Below are 19,720 nucleotides of genomic sequence, written 5' to 3' on the forward strand. Positions count from 1 at the left end.
TTTGTTTCATTTATTTTTATGAATTGATTTGTTCATAAGTGACCTTAGTTGGAGCAATACAATACATTATATGTAGTTTACATTTTTTCATTTCAATGTTAGTTTTAATCACTTTGTTATTATCACTTTTACTCACTCCCAGGGCCATTTATATCAAAGTTGATATTTAGCCGCACCATGTTGGTGTTTCAGAACATCTCATTTTACGAGGTGGGTTGTTAGTACTTAACCCCCAACCTGAAGGTCCAAGACATACACAGATACACTATGTAATGCAATTTAGCTTGCCCACTTGTGGGAGAAACCGTAGCACCCAGAGGAAACCCACGCGAACATAGTGAGAACTCAGAAATGCCATCTGGCCCAGCAGGGGCTCGAACCAGCGACTTTCTTGCTGTGAGATGACAGCGATACCCACTGTGCCACCGATGTTGTTTATTTACAAACTTTTTAGTTTTAGCTTGCAAATCATTTGAGTTCAGTTTCAGTTTTTTTTGACTGTTTAGAATTTTTATTTTTGGATCAGTTTGTTTTTCTAGTTTCATATTGTTTTTGCATTTAGCTTATTTTCAGTTGTTCCAATTTATTTCAGTTTTTATTTCAGTTAGTCTTGTGTTGATTTTGTTTGTTCTTAAAAATCATAATATTAATTTGATGGTAATGCCAACAAATAGTATTGATTCTTAAATTAGATTATATTTGACTTGAGAATAAAATTGTAAGATAACAAGTCTAATATAAACATTTTTGATTCATAAAATAAGAATGAGTAGATGATATAAATTTTAGCATGTGATGAACTGTCCCTTTAACTATTTATCTTTCATTCTATGTGAATTCTGTATGTTTCATACTGTCTCTTATATTCTCTTATTGGAAAACTGCCTGACAGAATTTATATGTATGTATAATGCAAAGCTGGGTTCACACCAGGCAATTACTCACAGGATGTTATTTAATCTATGCAGAAGACACATTTGAGGCAAATTTCGCACATTCATGGTAAATGCGTTGCACATTCGGCATCAATTACACCTTCTGAAAGAAATTGCCTATCTGCACGTTTGTGTTAACTTTGTATGTAATTTAATCATGCGAATAGTTAAATTTTGCATGAAATCAAAATTGACTATGTTTATTTTACAGCACATTGTTATTCCTCAGGGCAAACATTAATCTTTGCAAGTTATTCTACTAAAGAAAAGGGTGATTTTTGGTAATCTTCGATCAAAAGAATGAATGAATAAGAATCTTCGATCTTAACCATGCCTCTTATCATTGGTTTGCTATGAGGGAATTATGTGCAAATAGAAAGCCCCACCGCCTCTATTTATTTTCAGTAGGAAGTATATCAAAATACTTATGTAAAAGTCTCCGGCCACATTCTAATTCACATGGACTTCATATTCGCATTTGGTGTGATTCCAGCATACAGTATTTGGTGTAACTGGTGTGACACCCAGCACATTTGGTGGGACTGATTTAGTTAATATCATATGTATTCTACTTGACATTTCAGGTATAATAACATAAGTCATTTAAACATTTTGAAAGTATGTTTATTATCAGATATATGATCAGAAACTGCCCCCCTCCCCAAAGGCTTCATCACTGGCTTGTATCAGTTTCAATTCTCGACAGACTGTGTTCTTGCCCTTCTCCGTCCCTCTGCCAGTTACAGAAAGGCCATATGCCAAGCTTTAGCATAGGAATTTACATTTTTATATTTCTATGAATGTATCTCAACTAAAGGTGTATTTTTGTACCTTTTAAAACAGAGGAAAGCTTCTGGAAATGTGAAAAGACTGCTGGGAAGGCATGCAATATGATTGGCGACTGTGGAAATTATATTCCAATGTAACGGTAAATCTCTCTGTCTGGACAGCTTTGTGAAACTCTCTCCAATACTACTGGGAATGTAATCACGTTATTTAAATTATTATTTTGTTTTGATATTATTAGAGAAAAACCTGTAATGCAAATAAATGACTACAGCTATTGGATTAACTCAGATGTATTGCGCATGTTTCCCACTTTTGTTCTGCCACAGATGTATATCAGCGAAGAGACTGACGCCAAGTTGAAATCACCGTCTTTTTATCCAAACATAATTTCAATAATCTGGGGATGAGACTTGTTGTCAACTGTAGAATTATCCTTTTTAACTCATAGATTGATGTAAATTTTCATCTTCTTTTATCTTTAAAATTGTGTGTCCATTTTCGGTCCCAACTTTAGATTTACAGGTTTAAAACCCTACATGGTCAAAAAAAATCACTTGTTTTCATTGATTGCTAATTTATGAAACAATTAACTTCCCATGTTCTCACAACTATAAACAGTCTCAAAACTTGCACAAATCTCAAACATATTTTCTTCAATCAGAATAAAACTTTGGCCTAGCAGAATCCTAACAAATGCACCAACTATAAATACACTGCCTAGAAAACACCAGTGAGATCAATTCGAAATACTGTTACTATAACCTCTTACTTGTCAAGAATAGTTGAAGACACAATAATAAACAATGAGCAGCATTTGGACTTTTGTTTTTATCACACGACTATAATACAAATACACTTTCCAAAAAGAAAGATGAATAATTGTAATGAACTGAACATGAACTCAGAATTCAACAAAAGATGGTTTACTCTCAGTAAACAGTACACATAAACACCAATCAGTTACTGATAAGAATCCTCTGCACCCTTAGCATCACATCTCAGGGCATCATCAGGTGAGTCAGTCACTTCGTGGCATAGATTCAACAGGATGCTGGAAATACTCCTCAGAGATTTTGGTCCATATTGACATGATATCAAGTCTCTATTGGATTGAGATCGGGTGACTGTGGAGGCCATTTGAGTTTTACAGTAAACTCTTTGTCATGTGAAGAAACCAGTCTGAGATAATCCACGCTTTATGACATGGATCAGAAGATGTGGTCATTAAGGGATGGACATGGTCAGCAAAAATACTCAGGTAGGCTGTGGTGTTGGCACGCTTAAGTGGTACTAGTGGGTTCAAAGTTGGCTTAGAAAATATCCCCCACACCATTACACCACTGATACATGGCAGGATAGATCCATGCTTTTATGCTGTTGAAGCCAAATTCTGACCCTAACATTTGAATGTTGCTGCAGAAATTGATTCATCAGACCAAGCAATGTTTTTCCAATTTTCTATTGTCCAATTTCGGTGAGCCTGTGAGAATTGTAGCCTTGTTTCTTGTTCTTAGCTGACAGGAGTGACATCCAATGTGCTTTAACGAGCAGTTGGAAAGGTGTACCCAATAAAGTACATATTGGAAAAATAACTAATACTGTAATAAGCAACGAATCAATTTTAAGAAAAACTGAAGATACACGTCTCTCTTTCCTCAGACACTTTGCTACAGGTCACGACTGGACTTTTCCTACACGGAGAGCAGCGAGCGGATTGGAGCCTCCAGAAATGATGGTCCAGAGTCTGCCTGGTGGACCAGGAGGTCCGTCAGCCCGCGCCTCACTCAGCCTGTTACTCTGTCGTCAAAGAAGGTCTGTTGTATTGGATCACTTGGTGGCAGGGGGAAGAAACACATCGGCTGGTGGTACCGTGCTCCAGGATCCTGGAGCTGAAGATGGCTCTGCATATGACTCCACATGGACATCGCGGGATAAAGGCCACCCTCCGAGAGCTCCAAAAGCAGTACTACTGGCCAGGATTGAAAGCGGGGGCACAGACCTGCCAGTGTGGCTTCAGGTTCGCCATGGAAACGTCTCCCTCACCGTAATCACGTCTCATCATGTGCTGATCAGGGACAGCTGCAGGCCATTGCAAGAGGGGTACTTAAAACACGCCGTCGACAACGATGGCAGAGCATGACCAGGATGACAGCAGGATCTACATTGACATCTCCCTCTTCCACTGGGCACCCTGATCGGCACTTCACTGCACAAGCTGCGACGATAGATAGATAGATAGATAGATAGATAGATAGATAGATAGATAGATGATAGATAGATAGATAGATAGATAGATAGATAGATAGATAGATAGATAGATAGATAGATAGATAGATAGATAGATAGATAGATAGATAGATAGATAGATAGATAGATAGATAGATAGATAGATAGATAGATAGATAGATAGATAGATAGATAGATAGATAGATAGATAGATAGCAGTCAAAATAAGACAAATGAACTCATTTATGGGACAAATTCTAGACTACCTTTGTCATTGAGGGGTGGGTTTTTCCAACCACCCGAACCCCCTGGCTATGGGCCTGCATAGTTACCATGAATAAGATTCAAAGTGGGATAATTTTGACACTTACTTTTTTCAGGTTGGAGCTGGACTTCATGTATATGCTGTTATGTCAGTTCAATGTTCAGCGTGCATCCCATTATCAGACTATTGTTGTCGACAACTTGGAGTGAAAACAGACTGAACTTGAGGCCAGGGTGACCTGGTCTGATAAACTCAATACACAGACAGCATGATCGTCCTTCTCGGAACCGCAGATGGCCATGGCATGACCGCAGTATAACTCGCAAGTCTCCCTTGCAAAACAAAACATATGGATCATATTTATTATCATTTGACAGTAATGGAGGAACGCCGCCAAATGTAGTGAAGTAAGAGTAATGATTTTTCTCTAATAATTTACTTGAGTAAGAGTAAAAGTACACATAATTAAATCTACTCAAAAAGTACTCGTTACCCAATAATTTTACTCAAGTAAATGTAACAAAGTAAATGTAACTTGTTACTACCCACCTATGTCTATGTCTTTCTTTGCCCAACACCAAACCCTTCTATCTATACCCACCACCACCTCCTTGTATTAGGCGGACTATGTCTGCCTGTCTGTCTATCCACCTATCTGTTGGACAGATGAACAGAATTCCTGTCTATGCTAACCACAGCCTCCTATTCGGAGGAATATGTCTGTCTAATAGACATATAGATAGATAGATAGATAGATAGATAGATAGATAGATAGATAGATAGATAGATAGATAGATAGATAGATAGATAGATAGATAGATAGATAGATAGATAGATAGATAGATAGATAGATAGATAGATAGATAGATAGTCATTCTTTGAATATCTATCTGATAAATAATAGATAACTCCAGCCCCTAGTATATTGTCTGATTGATAACTGGATAGACAGACTGACAGACATAGTCCTCCTACTACAAGGGGCTGTTGGTAGGCATAGATAAACAGACAGACAGTCCTCCTTATACTAGATAGATAGATAGATAGATAGATAGACAGACAGACAGACAGACAGACAGACAGACAGACAGACAAACAGACAGACAGACTGGCAGGTTCTTCCTAATAAGAAGAGTTTGTCTATCCATGCCAACCTCCAGCCCCTTGTATAGGAAGGACTATGTCTGTCTGTATGTCTATCTATCTATCAGACAGACAGACAGAATTCCAGTGTAGATCTTGTCACAAAATGCAGCGAAAAGTCCTACATGACGGTAATAGTTTGATTGCGGTGTTTACTTCTATAATGAAACTAATATCTGCATACTCCGCATTTTAATTCCGTTTCCGTTTAGTTCAGTTATAACTTTAGTAGGATTAAGATAATCAAAAATCGCTCTTTACATTGTAGACACTAATCAGAGTATTAATCGTATTAAAATCTTATTAAGGTATTGTTGTCCATGTAAACATACTCCATGTTCGACTCGACCACACCATCAGGGCTCTGTGAACTTGGCTTTGCGAAGCAGCATTTTCTGTTCGTACGTACATCAAGCGCAAGTATGCTATGGCTCATGCTTATTGACAGTGAAAGATGAATTACAGTTAGTCGTGTCAGGTATCCAACCACAGATTAGCATGTTGTCCTCACAGAAATAAGATCAGCCATCACACTGAAATTTGACAAATTTGGGGGGGCGTGTGTCCTAAAAGTTTGAAAATCCCTGGTCTATGTTCACCACTACCACCTATTAGGAGGAATATGTCTGTCTAATAGATAGATAGATTGACAGATGGATGGATGGATGGATAGATAGACAGACAGACAGACCGACAGACAAACTGACATATGTCTGTCCGTATTTCCGTCATTCTTTGTGCAACATCAAGCCCTCCTATTCGGAGGACTACGTCTGTCTGTATTTCTGTTCTTCTATCTATGCCCACCACCACACCCTTGTATTAGGAGAATTATGTCTGTCTGTATGTATATCTATCTGTCTATCCCCACCACCATCTCCTCCTATTAGGAAGAGTACGTCTGTTTGTCTATAAACGCCTACCACCAGCCCCTTGCATAAGGAGGACTATAACTGTCTGTCATTCTTTGCCCAACACCCTCATCCGAGACCACCATAGCAAAGCCCAGCGCACCCAACAGCGCCTTTATGACCAGCCGGCCAAAGCCAGGCAATTCCAGCCAGGACATAAGGTGATGATACTCATACCAACCATGAACTGCAAGTTTCTGGCATCTCTGAAGGGTCTGTATGAGGTGGTGGCCTGGTCAAATACCATGTCCATCAGCTGGGATGCCACCTGGAGGAGCAAATATACCATACTACCTTACTAAAGTGCTGAACCCTCCTCCTAAAGACAAGATGGCGGCGCATACACATAGTGAGGATCTGTGTCTCTCCAGTTTCTGCAGTTTTACGGTATTGTTCCTGCTTATTTCAGGTCTGTTTGTGCATAACAGTAGTGCCTTTACATCATACACCCATCAAGAGATCTTGGATATTGGTTTGTGCATTGCTGACAGTTTTATCAGCAATCTTTGGCTCATCCCTGAGATCGCCAAATCCTCTCACTTTACCCAGCATTTTTCTCGTTAATGTACGGTCACTGGTGAACAAAATGGATGAGATTGGACTGCGAATCAACCACAGCAAAATACTATGGAACTGTGATGTCATGATTTTCAAAGAAACATGGCTAAACAGCAGGATACCAGGCAACTTTAGCTGAGCACCATACATTCCGGACAGACAGAACTTTGCAGAACTTCTGCACGAAACAAAATTGTGGCAACTAAAAATTATGCCAACTGTGTGCTAGTTTAAAGTTCCGAGCTTTTACACCGAGACTAATAGCCATGCACACTGGATTAACTTTGACTGAGGCTATAATTAAGGCAAATTCGATATTTCCAATGAAGGGACTCGCACACAAGGCAACGCGCTCACACTTTTCAGCCACACCTAGTTGAGATCACAAGGATCTTCTGTGACCGCGGGAAATGCAAACGACTAAAGTTTAAGGAAGATACAATTAAAAGTACACATGTTTGCAAACCCACCTAAAGTCACAAACAATGGCACTGATGAGAGCGATCATGTGGTGAATGCTGATCCGCCAGCCAAGATGAATTGAGTGTTTTCGGAGAGAGTGCTGAAAGACTCGTTTCAAGAATCAGCTGTTTTTAAAGGGCAATGAAACCTCGTTTCAGCAGGGTGTTTTCACACCTCTACTTTGGAAAAAGTCAGAAAAGTGGGCATGTTCAGCTCTGTTTAGGGGGGAGTGTCGGAGGAACTAAACAGGGTATGGTGTGAGAGTGTCTATTTGGGTACACGCAAGTTTCAGAGTCAAAACACACACACACACACGGGAGAAAGTGATGGTGTTTACATGGACATTTGTAGTCGAATTATTTGCCAAATTATTAAGTGAAGTTTTTAAACTAATTTCGAGAGAAGCACGTGATATAATTGACAGCAGATGGCCACCTATCTACACTCATTAGTTAGCCAATCAGATCTATCCTAACCCACTATAAGTAGCCTAGCTAGATATTACTCCCTTATCTTCGTTTTCCGAAGAAACAAACGACAGGTCCGCTCTAGCTCCTCCAAAGTTACTCACGGACAAAACGGATCCTCCACATCTCTTACTATCCTTCAACTACAATTCCACACCACCTTTATTACCATCGTCAGCAACTACAAAAAAATGACAAAAAACAACAACAACAGCGACGGCGGCGGAGATCACAACAGCATCAGCGCAGCTACATACAAGAAAGAAAGCTCCGCGCTCCATGAAACACCAGCCCCGTCTTAACAACAACCAGCCCAGCATGAAAGTCAGCTCGAGACCGAGGCTCCAACAAGAGGCCGTAGGCCTATCCACTCCAGCCAGATCACAATGCAATCCCCAGTTCCGCTACGTACCTTCTCCAGCATCATCATGCGTCTCTCATATCCAACAACGACTGTCACTGAACTCCTCCAAACTCCTAGACGCCGGGACCACAATTCAAAGTCACTGCATTAAACCCAAAAAACTTGCGAATCCACGTCTTCACCGCCACCCCCAGGACATAACACGCTCCTGCTACACCCCTTATCCTAAACAGACATTAAACCCGCAATCTCTCCGCCTCCCCGGAGAATCAAGGAAAGGATTAAAAAGCAATATTGGATTTGGACATATGGCAGCAATCATAATTCTAAACACGGATAAAACCAATCTCCCGGACAATAAAGCAACTCTTGGGAATCCCACCTCACCTCTTCCAGCCTGCAGCTCCAGAATCCAGTACACACTCCAGTCCTCCTCTTTCAGCGATCCTTACCACCTACGGACTACGCACCCCGCCCCTCTACCTTGCGTATCATTGCTTTTTCCCCTCTAATTTATACAAGCTCGCAGCTACTGCGGCGGAGCATACGCAGTCAGCCAAGTGCTAAGCCTAGTGAAAACAGAAATTGCTTGTCGACTTTTGTCAACATGTTTATGCTTTTACTGAATTACGTTTGTAACTGACCTAATTTTCAGAATTTCTCATTCCAGGTTTCGTCTACTGAAGCACAGCCGATCTCGGCGCTCCCTTCCCACAACCTCACTAGCCGTCCACCAACACTACACCAGAAATCACAGAGCAATTCCCTGTTAAGCACATCCATACCAGCCCTACTGAAATGGGCATTAGAACGTTTCCAAAAACGTCTAATAACGGCTCTTTCATCTCCTCATAATTCTGCCTTTTTCAGCTTTAACAGCATGATTCTGCCTGATGAATATGCTTAAATTATCACGTTATAAACCAAGCAATCTCTCTAATCTAGACGGCTGCAGCGCTCGGTTGCAATCAACATTACACCTGCCACCTGATTTCTGGCAATCGGAGGTCACAATTATATTTCGTAGTCCGTTTAACATTCGGATGCAGAAGTAGCCCACACATTTATGCTTAAAAACGATCCGCTGGATTTCGTCAATAACTACGGCGTTTGCACGTAATTCACCTACAAGTTCCCCGTTTCTCTCTCTCTAATATCCCCCAGCTAAACTAGTGACCGGTTTTCTAATATTTGCATTCTCATTGCGGAAGAACCTCCGGCTTAAGCACTTCTATAGAATTCTTAAGCATCAATTTGGAGTGATAGAATTTCAAGCATTAATAAGCTACTTGAATAAATCGACAAATCAGTCCCCTTTTATATTCTGGAAGAAATATCACGCTAAGCATAAACTGCTCTCCATCTTAGAACATCAAACACACATGCGCATTATCCCGCAGGGATGCCTTTTCGTCACTCACCAACTTCATCTCGCAGCAGCAATCTCCGGAATAGAAGAGAAATGATCTAAATCCGATCTTGGCCGTAACAAACTCTGCCTGAAGAGCGTCGCGCACCAGAGGCGCCGACGGCGCGGTGACGCGGCGCGCTTACGACAGAGAATAGTAGATTAATGCACACCAGACTCACGCATTCATACTTTATCAAATAAACTAATCAATTATACAAATAGCGCTCTGCGGCGCGGCAGAATACGAAGTGTCATGAATTGTGGCTGGGCACTATGGACAGCCGCATTGACTTCCTTAGTATTTATTTCCTTCCTGTGAAAGTCAATGGTTACAGGTTTTCAGCTTTCTTCAAAATGTTGTCTTTAGCGTTTAACACGGGAGTCACCAACCTCTGAAACTAAGAGCTACTTTCAGGCACCGATTAACGTGGAGGGCTACCAGTTTGATAAACCCTTCTCAAATAACAAATTGCTTAATTTACTTATAATTATAATTTAAGTTTTTGGTAATAATTAATAATATTCATCCAGGTGAAGTCACTGATCATGTTATGATTCTCTTAAAGTTACCAACAATGATTTAACAGGGTAGGAAATACCCTGTAATTAATATATCAATGTGCAACACTATTTTATTTATCTTTGCAAATATTTACATTTTTAAATGATTACTTCTATATTAGAGAAAGCTTACTTGTAAGCGGCGTTATGGTGAGCTATTTTAGAACAGGCCTGTGAGCAACACACGAGAGCCTCGTGGGCTACCTGGTGCCCACCGGTATCATGTTTGGTGACTCCTGGTTTAACAGAAAAGAATTCATAAAGGTTTGTAACCATCAGGTGGCGCTTAAAGCATGCGACCTGCTTATGCTTCCTTCCTTAAGCGCTGGAATAGAAGCCATTCATTTATTAGCTATTCAATTTCATCCTCAGTATATCCTTTTTACACAGATACTGCCCCCTTCGTGGGGTATATTATCGGGGCCGCCAATGCGCTTCTAACGGGCAATATCGTCAATACATTCTGGGAAAAAAAAAATAAAAAATTACTGTTGTACATGTTCCTAGTTGCATAGGAAATCGCTGACTCTCTTTTTGCTTTATTTTCAGAAACTGGTATCAGAAGCAGAGCCGCAGCTGACTCCATCTCTCCTTTTAAGATGATAATCCCATAACCACAGCATACACCATTTGCGTCAGCATTCATTTATACATTTTAAGTTACCCCAGAACACTTCATCAGTTTCTCACTGCTCAACACATCCACACATTCCGTTCTATACCATTTTTGGTTTCAAAACACCTTAAAGTCATAGGACTATTCAGGCTTCCCACCAGATTCATAATCCAGTCACTCATTCAGAATTGGAGCCACCACCACAGCAGCACACAAGGGCTATCGTAACAACACATACAAACACTAGGAAGGTGGTCTCCCGACGCCTTCAAATCTTATATCTGACTCAGCCACAGCCATCTCAGGGAAGCCCAGAGGACCCTCACCAGCAGATGCAGTAATCCCAGCGGCCAAGGACATGGGCCTAGTCCAGGGAGAGAATACGACCCAACCATACCAGCTTCCCGAGGGCAGAGGAACTACCCAGTCTCCCAAGGGCGCGGGCATGACCCAGCCATCTAACTTCCTTTCTTCCTTCCAGCTGATTTGCACTCAGCCTTCTCCCCCTTTTCACTCACCTAACTCCAGTAGGAGTTCTCTCCCTGCCCAGGCCCCCTTGTCAACCCTGCCCCCGCAGGGGCGTTACCCCGAGCTTCGATTCCCGCAGGAATCATCTCACTGCCCTGGCCTTAGCTTTTTATATTATATGTCATTCCATAATGACATATAGTATAGCACCATTTATTTTTCTCTCTGTTTGATTTTATTTATATAAATTTATATCTATATGCACCCACGCATATAAATATGAATTTATATATAGTGCTGTCACCCTCACGCTCTGTTCCCGCAGGAACACCCCCAGAGCACCTATACCGCCCGTCACCCTCCAGTAAGAGTCTTCACCTCCCCCTCATCTTTCCCAACTCCTACTGGAGCCAGCTAAATAGCTCACCCAACCCCGAGCTGTGACACGAGTCATGTCACCGACCCTCCCCGGCCCTAGCTTTTATTTATGTTTATTTTTGTTTATTTCTCACACTTATCTTTTATTTTTTAAATTTATTTATATATATGTATATATATATATGCACCCACGCATATAAATATATATTTATATATAGTGCTGTCACCCTCAAGCTCTAACTCCCGCGGAGTTAATCCCGAGCACCGGACCCCCGCAGGAGTCATCGCCCAACTGCCATTTCACCCTCCAGCTGGGGCTTCACCGACCATTCCTTTTCCCGACTCCAGCTGGAGATGGCACATACAGCTCTCTCTCCCGCAGGAGAGCCAAGAGCTTCGACTCTCGCAAGAGTCAGTAAAAAACGCCCCCCCAAGACCCTAGATTACCCCATTATATATTTATATATCTATATGTTTCATATAAATATATAATTATATATAGTGCTGCCACCTCCCAGCTCTATCTCCGCAAGGAGTGTTCCTCGAGCAAATTACTCCTTCGGAGTCCCCGCCCCCCCTGCCCCCCTTCACCCCCCTCTCCAGCCGGAGTACTTCCTTCCCCTTCCCTTATATGACTCCAGCAGGATTCCCGCCCACCCCATGGCTCTGACCCCCGCAGGGGTCTCCCCGAGTCTCTTCTCAAGCAGGAGTATTCACAGCCCAAGCCAACTCTGCTCGGGTTCCCGCAGGAACCTGTTTCACCCTTTGCTCCAAAGGAGCCCTCTTTACCTTTTCTTTTTCAAATAACTATATCCAGCAGCCGGATATAGCATTTCAAGCCTTTTGGGGAGTTTCTTCGAATACACGGCTGCTGTCCCGAGCTTCATGCATTTGGGGAGCTCTCGAGAACCACCTGATCTCGTACTCCCCTCACATGCTCTATGGACCTGGCAGGAGCCCTGGGCTCAACTATCTCCGAGCTCAGGGTTCTCTCCCGGGACAGCATGCCAAACCTGCTTACAGCTGTCAAGCAATATCTAAGTGTGAACTCTTGAAGTGAAGTTTTTAAACTAATTTCGAGAGGAGTACGTGATATAATTGACAACAGCTGGCCACCTATCTACACTCATTAGTTAGCCAATCAGATCTATCCTAACCCACTATAAGTAGCCTAGCTAGATATTACTCCCTTATCTTCGTTTTCCGAAGAAACCCCCCATCCACCCCTTTCTCCTCCTTTTCTCCTTTACAAAAAGGGGAGCTCTCGAGAACCACCTGATCTCGTACTCCCCTCTTATGCTCTATGGACCTGGCGGGAGCCCTGGGCTCAACTATCTCCGAGCTCAGGGTTCTCTCCCGGGACAGCATGCCAAACCTGCTTACAGCTGTCAAGCAATATCTAAGTGTGAACTCTTGAAATGGTGGACTTTAACTGCAGTTTGGCTCTTTCATTCAGGGAATTCATTCATGCCCTTCACGACAAACGAGATATTGGATTCGAGGAACTGCTCTAAGCGTGTATTTTTGATGCAATGTTTGATACCGCACGGCGAATGAGAGAAAAAAACCCTCCGCATTTCCCGGAAACTTAGATGCACTCGGCAGGTAGTGTCAAAAAGCAGCGTGTGTTAATCCGGTCACAAAATGCAGTGAAAATCCTACACGAGGTTAAAGTTTGGTTGTGGTGCTAACATGCTTACACTTGGTGCAATTGTTAGTTCGATACGAACAAACAGAATAAACAAAGAGCACTGGTCGCTCACTTCCCAAATCTGTAGAGACAGGACAATCACCAGCAACTGCCATGTCTTTATTAAGAGAAGACAACAAGCGAATCCAGATCTCAGCGGTTGCAGATGAGAACAGCTCTCAGGTAAACAATGTTCCTCCTTAGACACGTAAGTTATTGTTGTCGAGTGTTGCGTACACTGTTAATCCACAAGTGACTCCAGCTGTTTCTTTGGGGACATCGCTTTGACACACACTGAAAATGGCGGACGTGAAACAACAAACTGAACATATGATAATGTGGCCTATCAATCAATATTGGTGGGTGGGGGGACAGCAATACTACGTAAAGTTGCGGTTGGTTTAAAAACTGCTCCAATTGGTCCACCCTATTTTTGTTGTCACATTTGAAATAAAAAGATCTGGGTGTGTTTATATCACCCCAGTATGATGGTCTTTACACTACACCTACACACATGTCAGTCCAAACAGCTTGAAAAGTTGACTTTTCACCATAGGTGCTCTTTAAGGACTTCTCTCACCCTGCTCACAGATTGTTTTCTATTCTGCCTTCTGGCAGACGTTTCAGGCTCCTCCCGGAAAAAAAACAGAAGACTGAAGGACAGCTTTTTCCCCAGAGCTGTCTCCCTTTTGAACTCTGCCCCCCCACTGACTCTTTTGCCCCCCTTATACACCCCCACACTCTTCTCAAAACTTATACCCCCATAATCACTGCACTATTTAACATTTGCACATTTAAAAATTGCATATACTCAATGCACTACATTACACCGAGTCACTTATTTTGAATTGCACATACACACTGTACATATACATTAGTAATTGTTTATATATATCTGCGCATTTCTGATTATTAATAACAACCAGAACATATATCCATCTATTATGAATCTGTACATAATGTACATAGTACATCCATTTGTAAATATTACCATAGTTTTTCTAGAACTGCACTTTAGAACTTATGCCTATATCCTGCACTTGCTGCTAAAGTATGATGGCATCCTCTGCTTCAGTAATGGTTTTCGGGGACTCAACGAAAGATCCAGCTTCGACGGGTACCCAATGCCTTGGATGGATGAACTGCTTGATCGTCTCGGTGAGGCCCAATTCATCAGCATCCTCAACCTTACTAAAGGATACTGGCAGGTACTCCTGACACCAGCTGCTTTCTCGACCCCAGGTTGCCACTGGCAGTACTGGATCTTTCCCTTCAGGTTCCACAGGGCTCCAGCGAAGTTCCAGCCAATGATGGATATCTTGCTCCATTTCCATCACAACTACACAGCATCATACTTAGATGGGATCATCATTCACTTAAGCACATGGGAGAACCATCTTACAGATCTGCGGAGGGTGCTTGTTGTAGCTATGTCAGGCCGGACTCACAGCTAACCCCTGAGTGAGTCATGCTAGTGAGTTGATTTTTTAAAAGAAACCTCCACGCTAACTATTCTCTCTTATGCCTCCCACAGTCGTGGCGGATTGGAGCTCACCCTACTACCCCTTCACAGACCCGACAGCATCACCACTGAAGCATAGCACTTTTTGGGGATGAAGGAAGCACATTAGAAACCCGCATTTCTAATGTTCACTTGTAAACACCCTTCCGGGGCTTTCCTAATAGAAAGAATATGTCTGTCCATCTGTCTGTCATTTTTGCCCACCAACAATCAGCTCCTTGTATTAGGAGGACCTTGTCTGTCTGTCTTTCTATCTAGGCCCACCACCACTACCCTTTAGTATTAGGAAGACAATAGCAGCAATATGCACTTATGCACTATGTACTTATGCACTTCCACACTCAACAGCATAGTATATATAGGTAGTGTCGTCCCAAATGAAACACTAATGGTTATTTTACCATGCAGAAATTCAAACCATTTCCTTGATGAGGTTTGATGGTTGCCATGTTAGTGAAATAAATGTCCAAACCACCACATAATACCTGCCATAAATATAACCGCATTTACTATCGGGTGGCGGTAAAATCCCTCTCGTAGAAAAATTTTGCTTTCACAATCCAAAAAACATAAAGTAATCCAACATGTGCACTCGATAGCTCCACCCTTTCCGCTACGTAAGCAAAGTTGCGACTGATGTGTCCATCATTCCACACTTCATTTTACCGGTTGAATGATTGCATTTTTCTAAAGTGCACTTATTATTTTTAGAGTTTTCAGTGAACGCACTACTTACACTATTTATACTACAAAATGGCGTAGAATAGTGCATAAGTATGCAATTTGTTCCATCTATCTATCAGACAGACACACAAAATTCCTGTCTATGCCCACCACCACCTCCAATTAGGAGGACTGTCTTTCTAGAGCCAGACAGACAGACAGGCAGACAAACTAACAGGGTCTACCTAATAGGTGGACTATGTCTGTCTGTCTGTCTGTCTGTCATTCTTTGCCCAACGCCAAACCCACTTATAAGGAGGACTACATCTGTCTGTCGGTCTGTCTGTCTGTCTGACTCTCTAACATTCTTCACCCAACACCAGCCACTCCTATTTGGATATCTATGTCTGTCAGTCTGTCTGTCTTCTTAGAGTTAGCAGCTACTATCAGCATTTTATTCGCAATTTTTCATTCAAAGCCAGCCCAATTACAAACCTCACAAAGAAGGGGCAGCCAGAGAAAGTCCTTTGCACCCCAGTGGCAGAAAAGGCATTCCAGGAATTGAAGCAGATTCTGTCCTCTTGCCCGCTACTTCATACCCCTGACTTCAACTGTCCCTTCATCCTCCAGACAGATGCTTCTGACTCAGGCCTGGGAGCAATCCTCTCCCAGATCTATGATGAAGAGGAACATCCGGTTGCCTTTTTGAGTCAGAAGCTCAACCCTACGGAACAGAAGTATGTGGCTGGTGAAAGGAGGCCCTAATAAGTAGATAGTACTGGTGTTCCGTTGCTTACTGCTTGGACGGTCGTTTACCCTAGTGACGGATTACGGCCCACATCAGTGGATGGCCAAAGATAAAGATACCAACACACGGGTCATTAGATGGTTTCTAGCACTCCAGGACCTCCACTTAACAGTGAGACATTGGGCTGGGGCCTACCATGGTAAGGCAGATGGCCTTTCTAGGATGTGGTCTGGATGGGCATGTCTGTCTGTATGTCTGTCTGTCTATCTATCTATCTATCTATCTATCTATCTATCTATCTATCTATCTATCTATCTATCTATCTATCTATCTATCTATCTATCTATCTATCTATCATCTATCTATCTATCTATCTATCTATCTATCTATCTATCTATCTATCTATCTATCTATCTATCTATCTATCAGACAGACAGACAGACAGACACACAGAAATCCTGTCTATGCCCACCACCACCTCCTATTAGGAAGACTGTCTGTCTAGTAGATAGATAGCGCCCTCCAGTGTCGGCTCCAGCCCCAGAGTGCCCTCCAGTGTCGGCTCCAGCCCCTGAGCCATCTCCCGACAGGCCTCCAGCCCTGCCGGCTCCCCACAGACCTCCAGTCCTGCTGACTCCTCACAGGCCACCAGCCCTGCCGGCTCCCTACAGGCCTCCAGCCCTGCCGGCTCCTTACAGGCTTCCTGCCCTGCCGGCTCACCTCAGGCCTCCTGTCCAGCCAGCTCCTGCCCAGCCGGCTCCCCACAGGCCTCCAGTCCTGCCGGCTCCCCACAGGCCTCCAGCCCTGCTGGCTCCTCTCAGGCCTCCTGTCCAGCCAGCTCTTGCCCAGCCGGCTCCCCACAGGCCTCCAGCCCGGCCGGCTCCCCACAGACCTCCTGCCTTGTTTCCCCTGACACTCTCCCTGGGTCGTCCCTCCTGCTCCTCCCCGGTGTGCCTCTCTACCACCCTGGATGGACTCTCCTGGTCCCCTCCACCGGGGACCAGGTGGCGTTCCTTTTGGGGGGGGGGGCTAGTGTCAGGGTTCCGCCACTCTGGTCTTGTAAATTCTTGTTTTGGTGGCAGAGTCCGGACACCTGTTTCTGTCATTTCATATGCTGATTCGGTTCGGTGCACACCGGTTCCAAATGTTTTGATACCCAACCCTAATCACAGTACAGAAGGCGCTCTTATAAAGATAATCAATGCCTAAATACTCTCCTAACACATAATAAATAATCTCCTAACACAGCTATGCTGATCACACTCAGATCGACTTAGCCTCACTGCCTAATGACTACAGCCCTATCGACACCCTCTGCCAGTGCATTGATGACATTAACAATTGGATGTGCCAAAAGTTTCTTCAGTTAAAGAGAAAACTCTTCATGACGTTTGGGAACAGAGATGAGGTTCTCAAGGTAAATGCGACCTTGGCACAAAGGGTCAAACAACAAAAAATAAGGTCAAGAATCTTTGTGTGATTCTGGATTCAGGATTTTAGTTGTTATGTCAAAGCAGTAACTAAATCTGCATACTATCATCTCAAAACATTGCAAGAATCAGATGCTTTTGTCTTATTGAAGACTTAGAGAGACTTGTACATGCTTTTCTCAGCAGCAGGGTGGATTACTGTGGACTCCTTACTGGCCTTACTAAAAGACAGTCAGACAGTTGCAGCTCAGCTGCAACACTGCTGCCAGGATTTTGAACAGAACCAGAAAATTAGAACACATCACACCTGTCCTCAGGTCTTTACACTGGCTCTCAGTTACATTCAGAATAGATTTGAAAGTATTGCTACTTGTCTATAAGTCAGTAAATGGCCTAGGACCCTAATGCAATACAGATATGCTCACTGAATACAAACCTAATAGATCACTCAGATCTTTAGGATCATATAACCTAGAAATTACAAGAGTTCAGTCAAATCAGATTGAATCAGCCTTCAGCTACAATGGCCCCGCTGCTGGAATCAGCTTTCAGTAATGATCAGATGTGCTACGACATTAGGCAAATTCAAATCCACTTAGGGTTGGTCCACTACGATATCAAATTTTAAACTTTAGTTGGTGTGCAATGTAGCTGTGTGAACATAAACAAAGTAAATCTCTGAATGTAAAAAGCTCGAAGTTTAATGCAAAGGGAGACCTTGGTTTTAACAGAGTTAGCTTAGCAAAGCCTACAATGAACAAATTTTGGGGACTGCAAAAATACTTCCGGGCCTTGTGAGACACAGCTCCAGAATCTCTCCCAGTTCAGTGCTGGATTTGATTAAAATCTCCTCAAAGCAGAAGCTGTGAGCTACAACCTGTGTTTTTATTTTTTTTAATTGAACATGACACGCAGCATCTAGCGTTAATAGTATGCTGTAGCAATGAAGTAAACAAAGCAAAATGCTGTTTTGCACTGCAAACGATTTAGTTACAAATTCATATTTATCAGTCAAACTGCTGTAAACACACACACACACACACACACACACACACTTCACCGGCGTGTCTCTCTATGTGTGTGCACGACTGCTTTGTTACTCTATAGGCAGCTTTTCCATGCGTTTTACATCTCAGGTAATAAACTCGCAAAAGTTATGTGGATGATTCACATTACTTACACCTGCATATTCCGGATATATGTGAAAGACATTGTGTAACGTGTTGAGTTAAAAAAAATACAGGAGAGCTCATGTGTAGCAGCTCGTGTAGCAGCAGAAAAATATATCAAGGCTCACATAGGTGGCAGCCCACATCTTGTGCTTTATTCTTCTGTCAGCAGTGTCACTATATATTACAGAAAATAACCTAATCCAAGCATCAGAGAAAAAGAAAGTCCCGCGCACATCTTACACACGTCTACAGAAAGTTCACACATTCACACACATACACAGACAGACGCGATAGCAATGTCTCTTAAAAAAGCCGCACCCCGTTTTTACTCGGTAAAGACACGTCAGATTTTATTTTAGAGAGCAGGCAGGAGGTTGACTGACTTTTTACGGAGCAGAAAGCGCATGCTTATACGGGCGTGACGTGGAGTTGATCCACAAATCGCAGCACAATTATGACTGATGACCAATCAGAGTCACTTTCAGAGGAACTAGGAAATATGACAGTCGTTTTCATGTTAGCAGAGTAGGTGTATATAATCAAAGTGAGATTTATGAAAAAATAACGCGATTTCCTTTAAGTGAAACATGAGCACACATTGCTTTGCATCTTATAAACACAACCAAGCCTTAAATTTTCATTCTGGACCACCCCTTTAAAACTGTTTAGCTGTGCCTTTACTAAATGAACACTGTGCTACGTCTGGCAGATTGCACTATTATGTCTTTCTTTACTTTTTCATTCTTTTATAAGCTGTTTTAACACATTTTAATCTGATTTTATATTATTTGTTTTTATTTTTTATACCTGTCTCTTTTATTCCTGTTTATGTAACGCACTTTGAATTGCCACGTTGTATGAAATGTGCTATATATAAATAAACTTGTCTTACAAGTTGCCAATTAGGAGGACTGTCTGTCTATCTGACAGATAGATGGATG

The 19,720-nt window shown here is 42.4% G+C and overlaps 1 protein-coding gene across 7 annotated transcripts in view; it reads left to right on the plus strand.

Annotated features, from left to right (window-relative positions):
* kcnh8 (potassium voltage-gated channel, subfamily H (eag-related), member 8) overlaps window positions 1–2,536 on the plus strand; it is a 176,189-nt gene extending 173,653 nt beyond the window's left edge. For 4 of the 7 annotated variants that reach the window (XM_087295643.2, XM_087295646.2, XM_087295647.2 and 1 more), the window contains one exon: window positions 1,779–2,007. In XM_087295643.2, coding sequence (XP_087151769.2) covers window positions 1,779–1,861 — 83 coding nt within the window. In that variant the 3' untranslated portion in view covers window positions 1,862–2,007. Of the gene's footprint in view, window positions 1–1,778; window positions 2,008–2,050 lie in introns of those variants that run through there. The other 3 variants (XR_015516706.2, XM_087295644.2, XM_087295648.2) reach the window with 1 other exon arrangement.
* Window positions 2,537–19,720: the final 17,184 nt, after the last annotated feature.

Source organism: Danio rerio, chromosome 19, assembly GCF_052040795.2.
Source record: "Danio rerio strain M-AB ecotype USA chromosome 19, GRCz13ab, whole genome shotgun sequence".
In the NCBI taxonomy this organism is placed as follows: domain Eukaryota; kingdom Metazoa; phylum Chordata; class Actinopteri; order Cypriniformes; family Danionidae; genus Danio; species Danio rerio.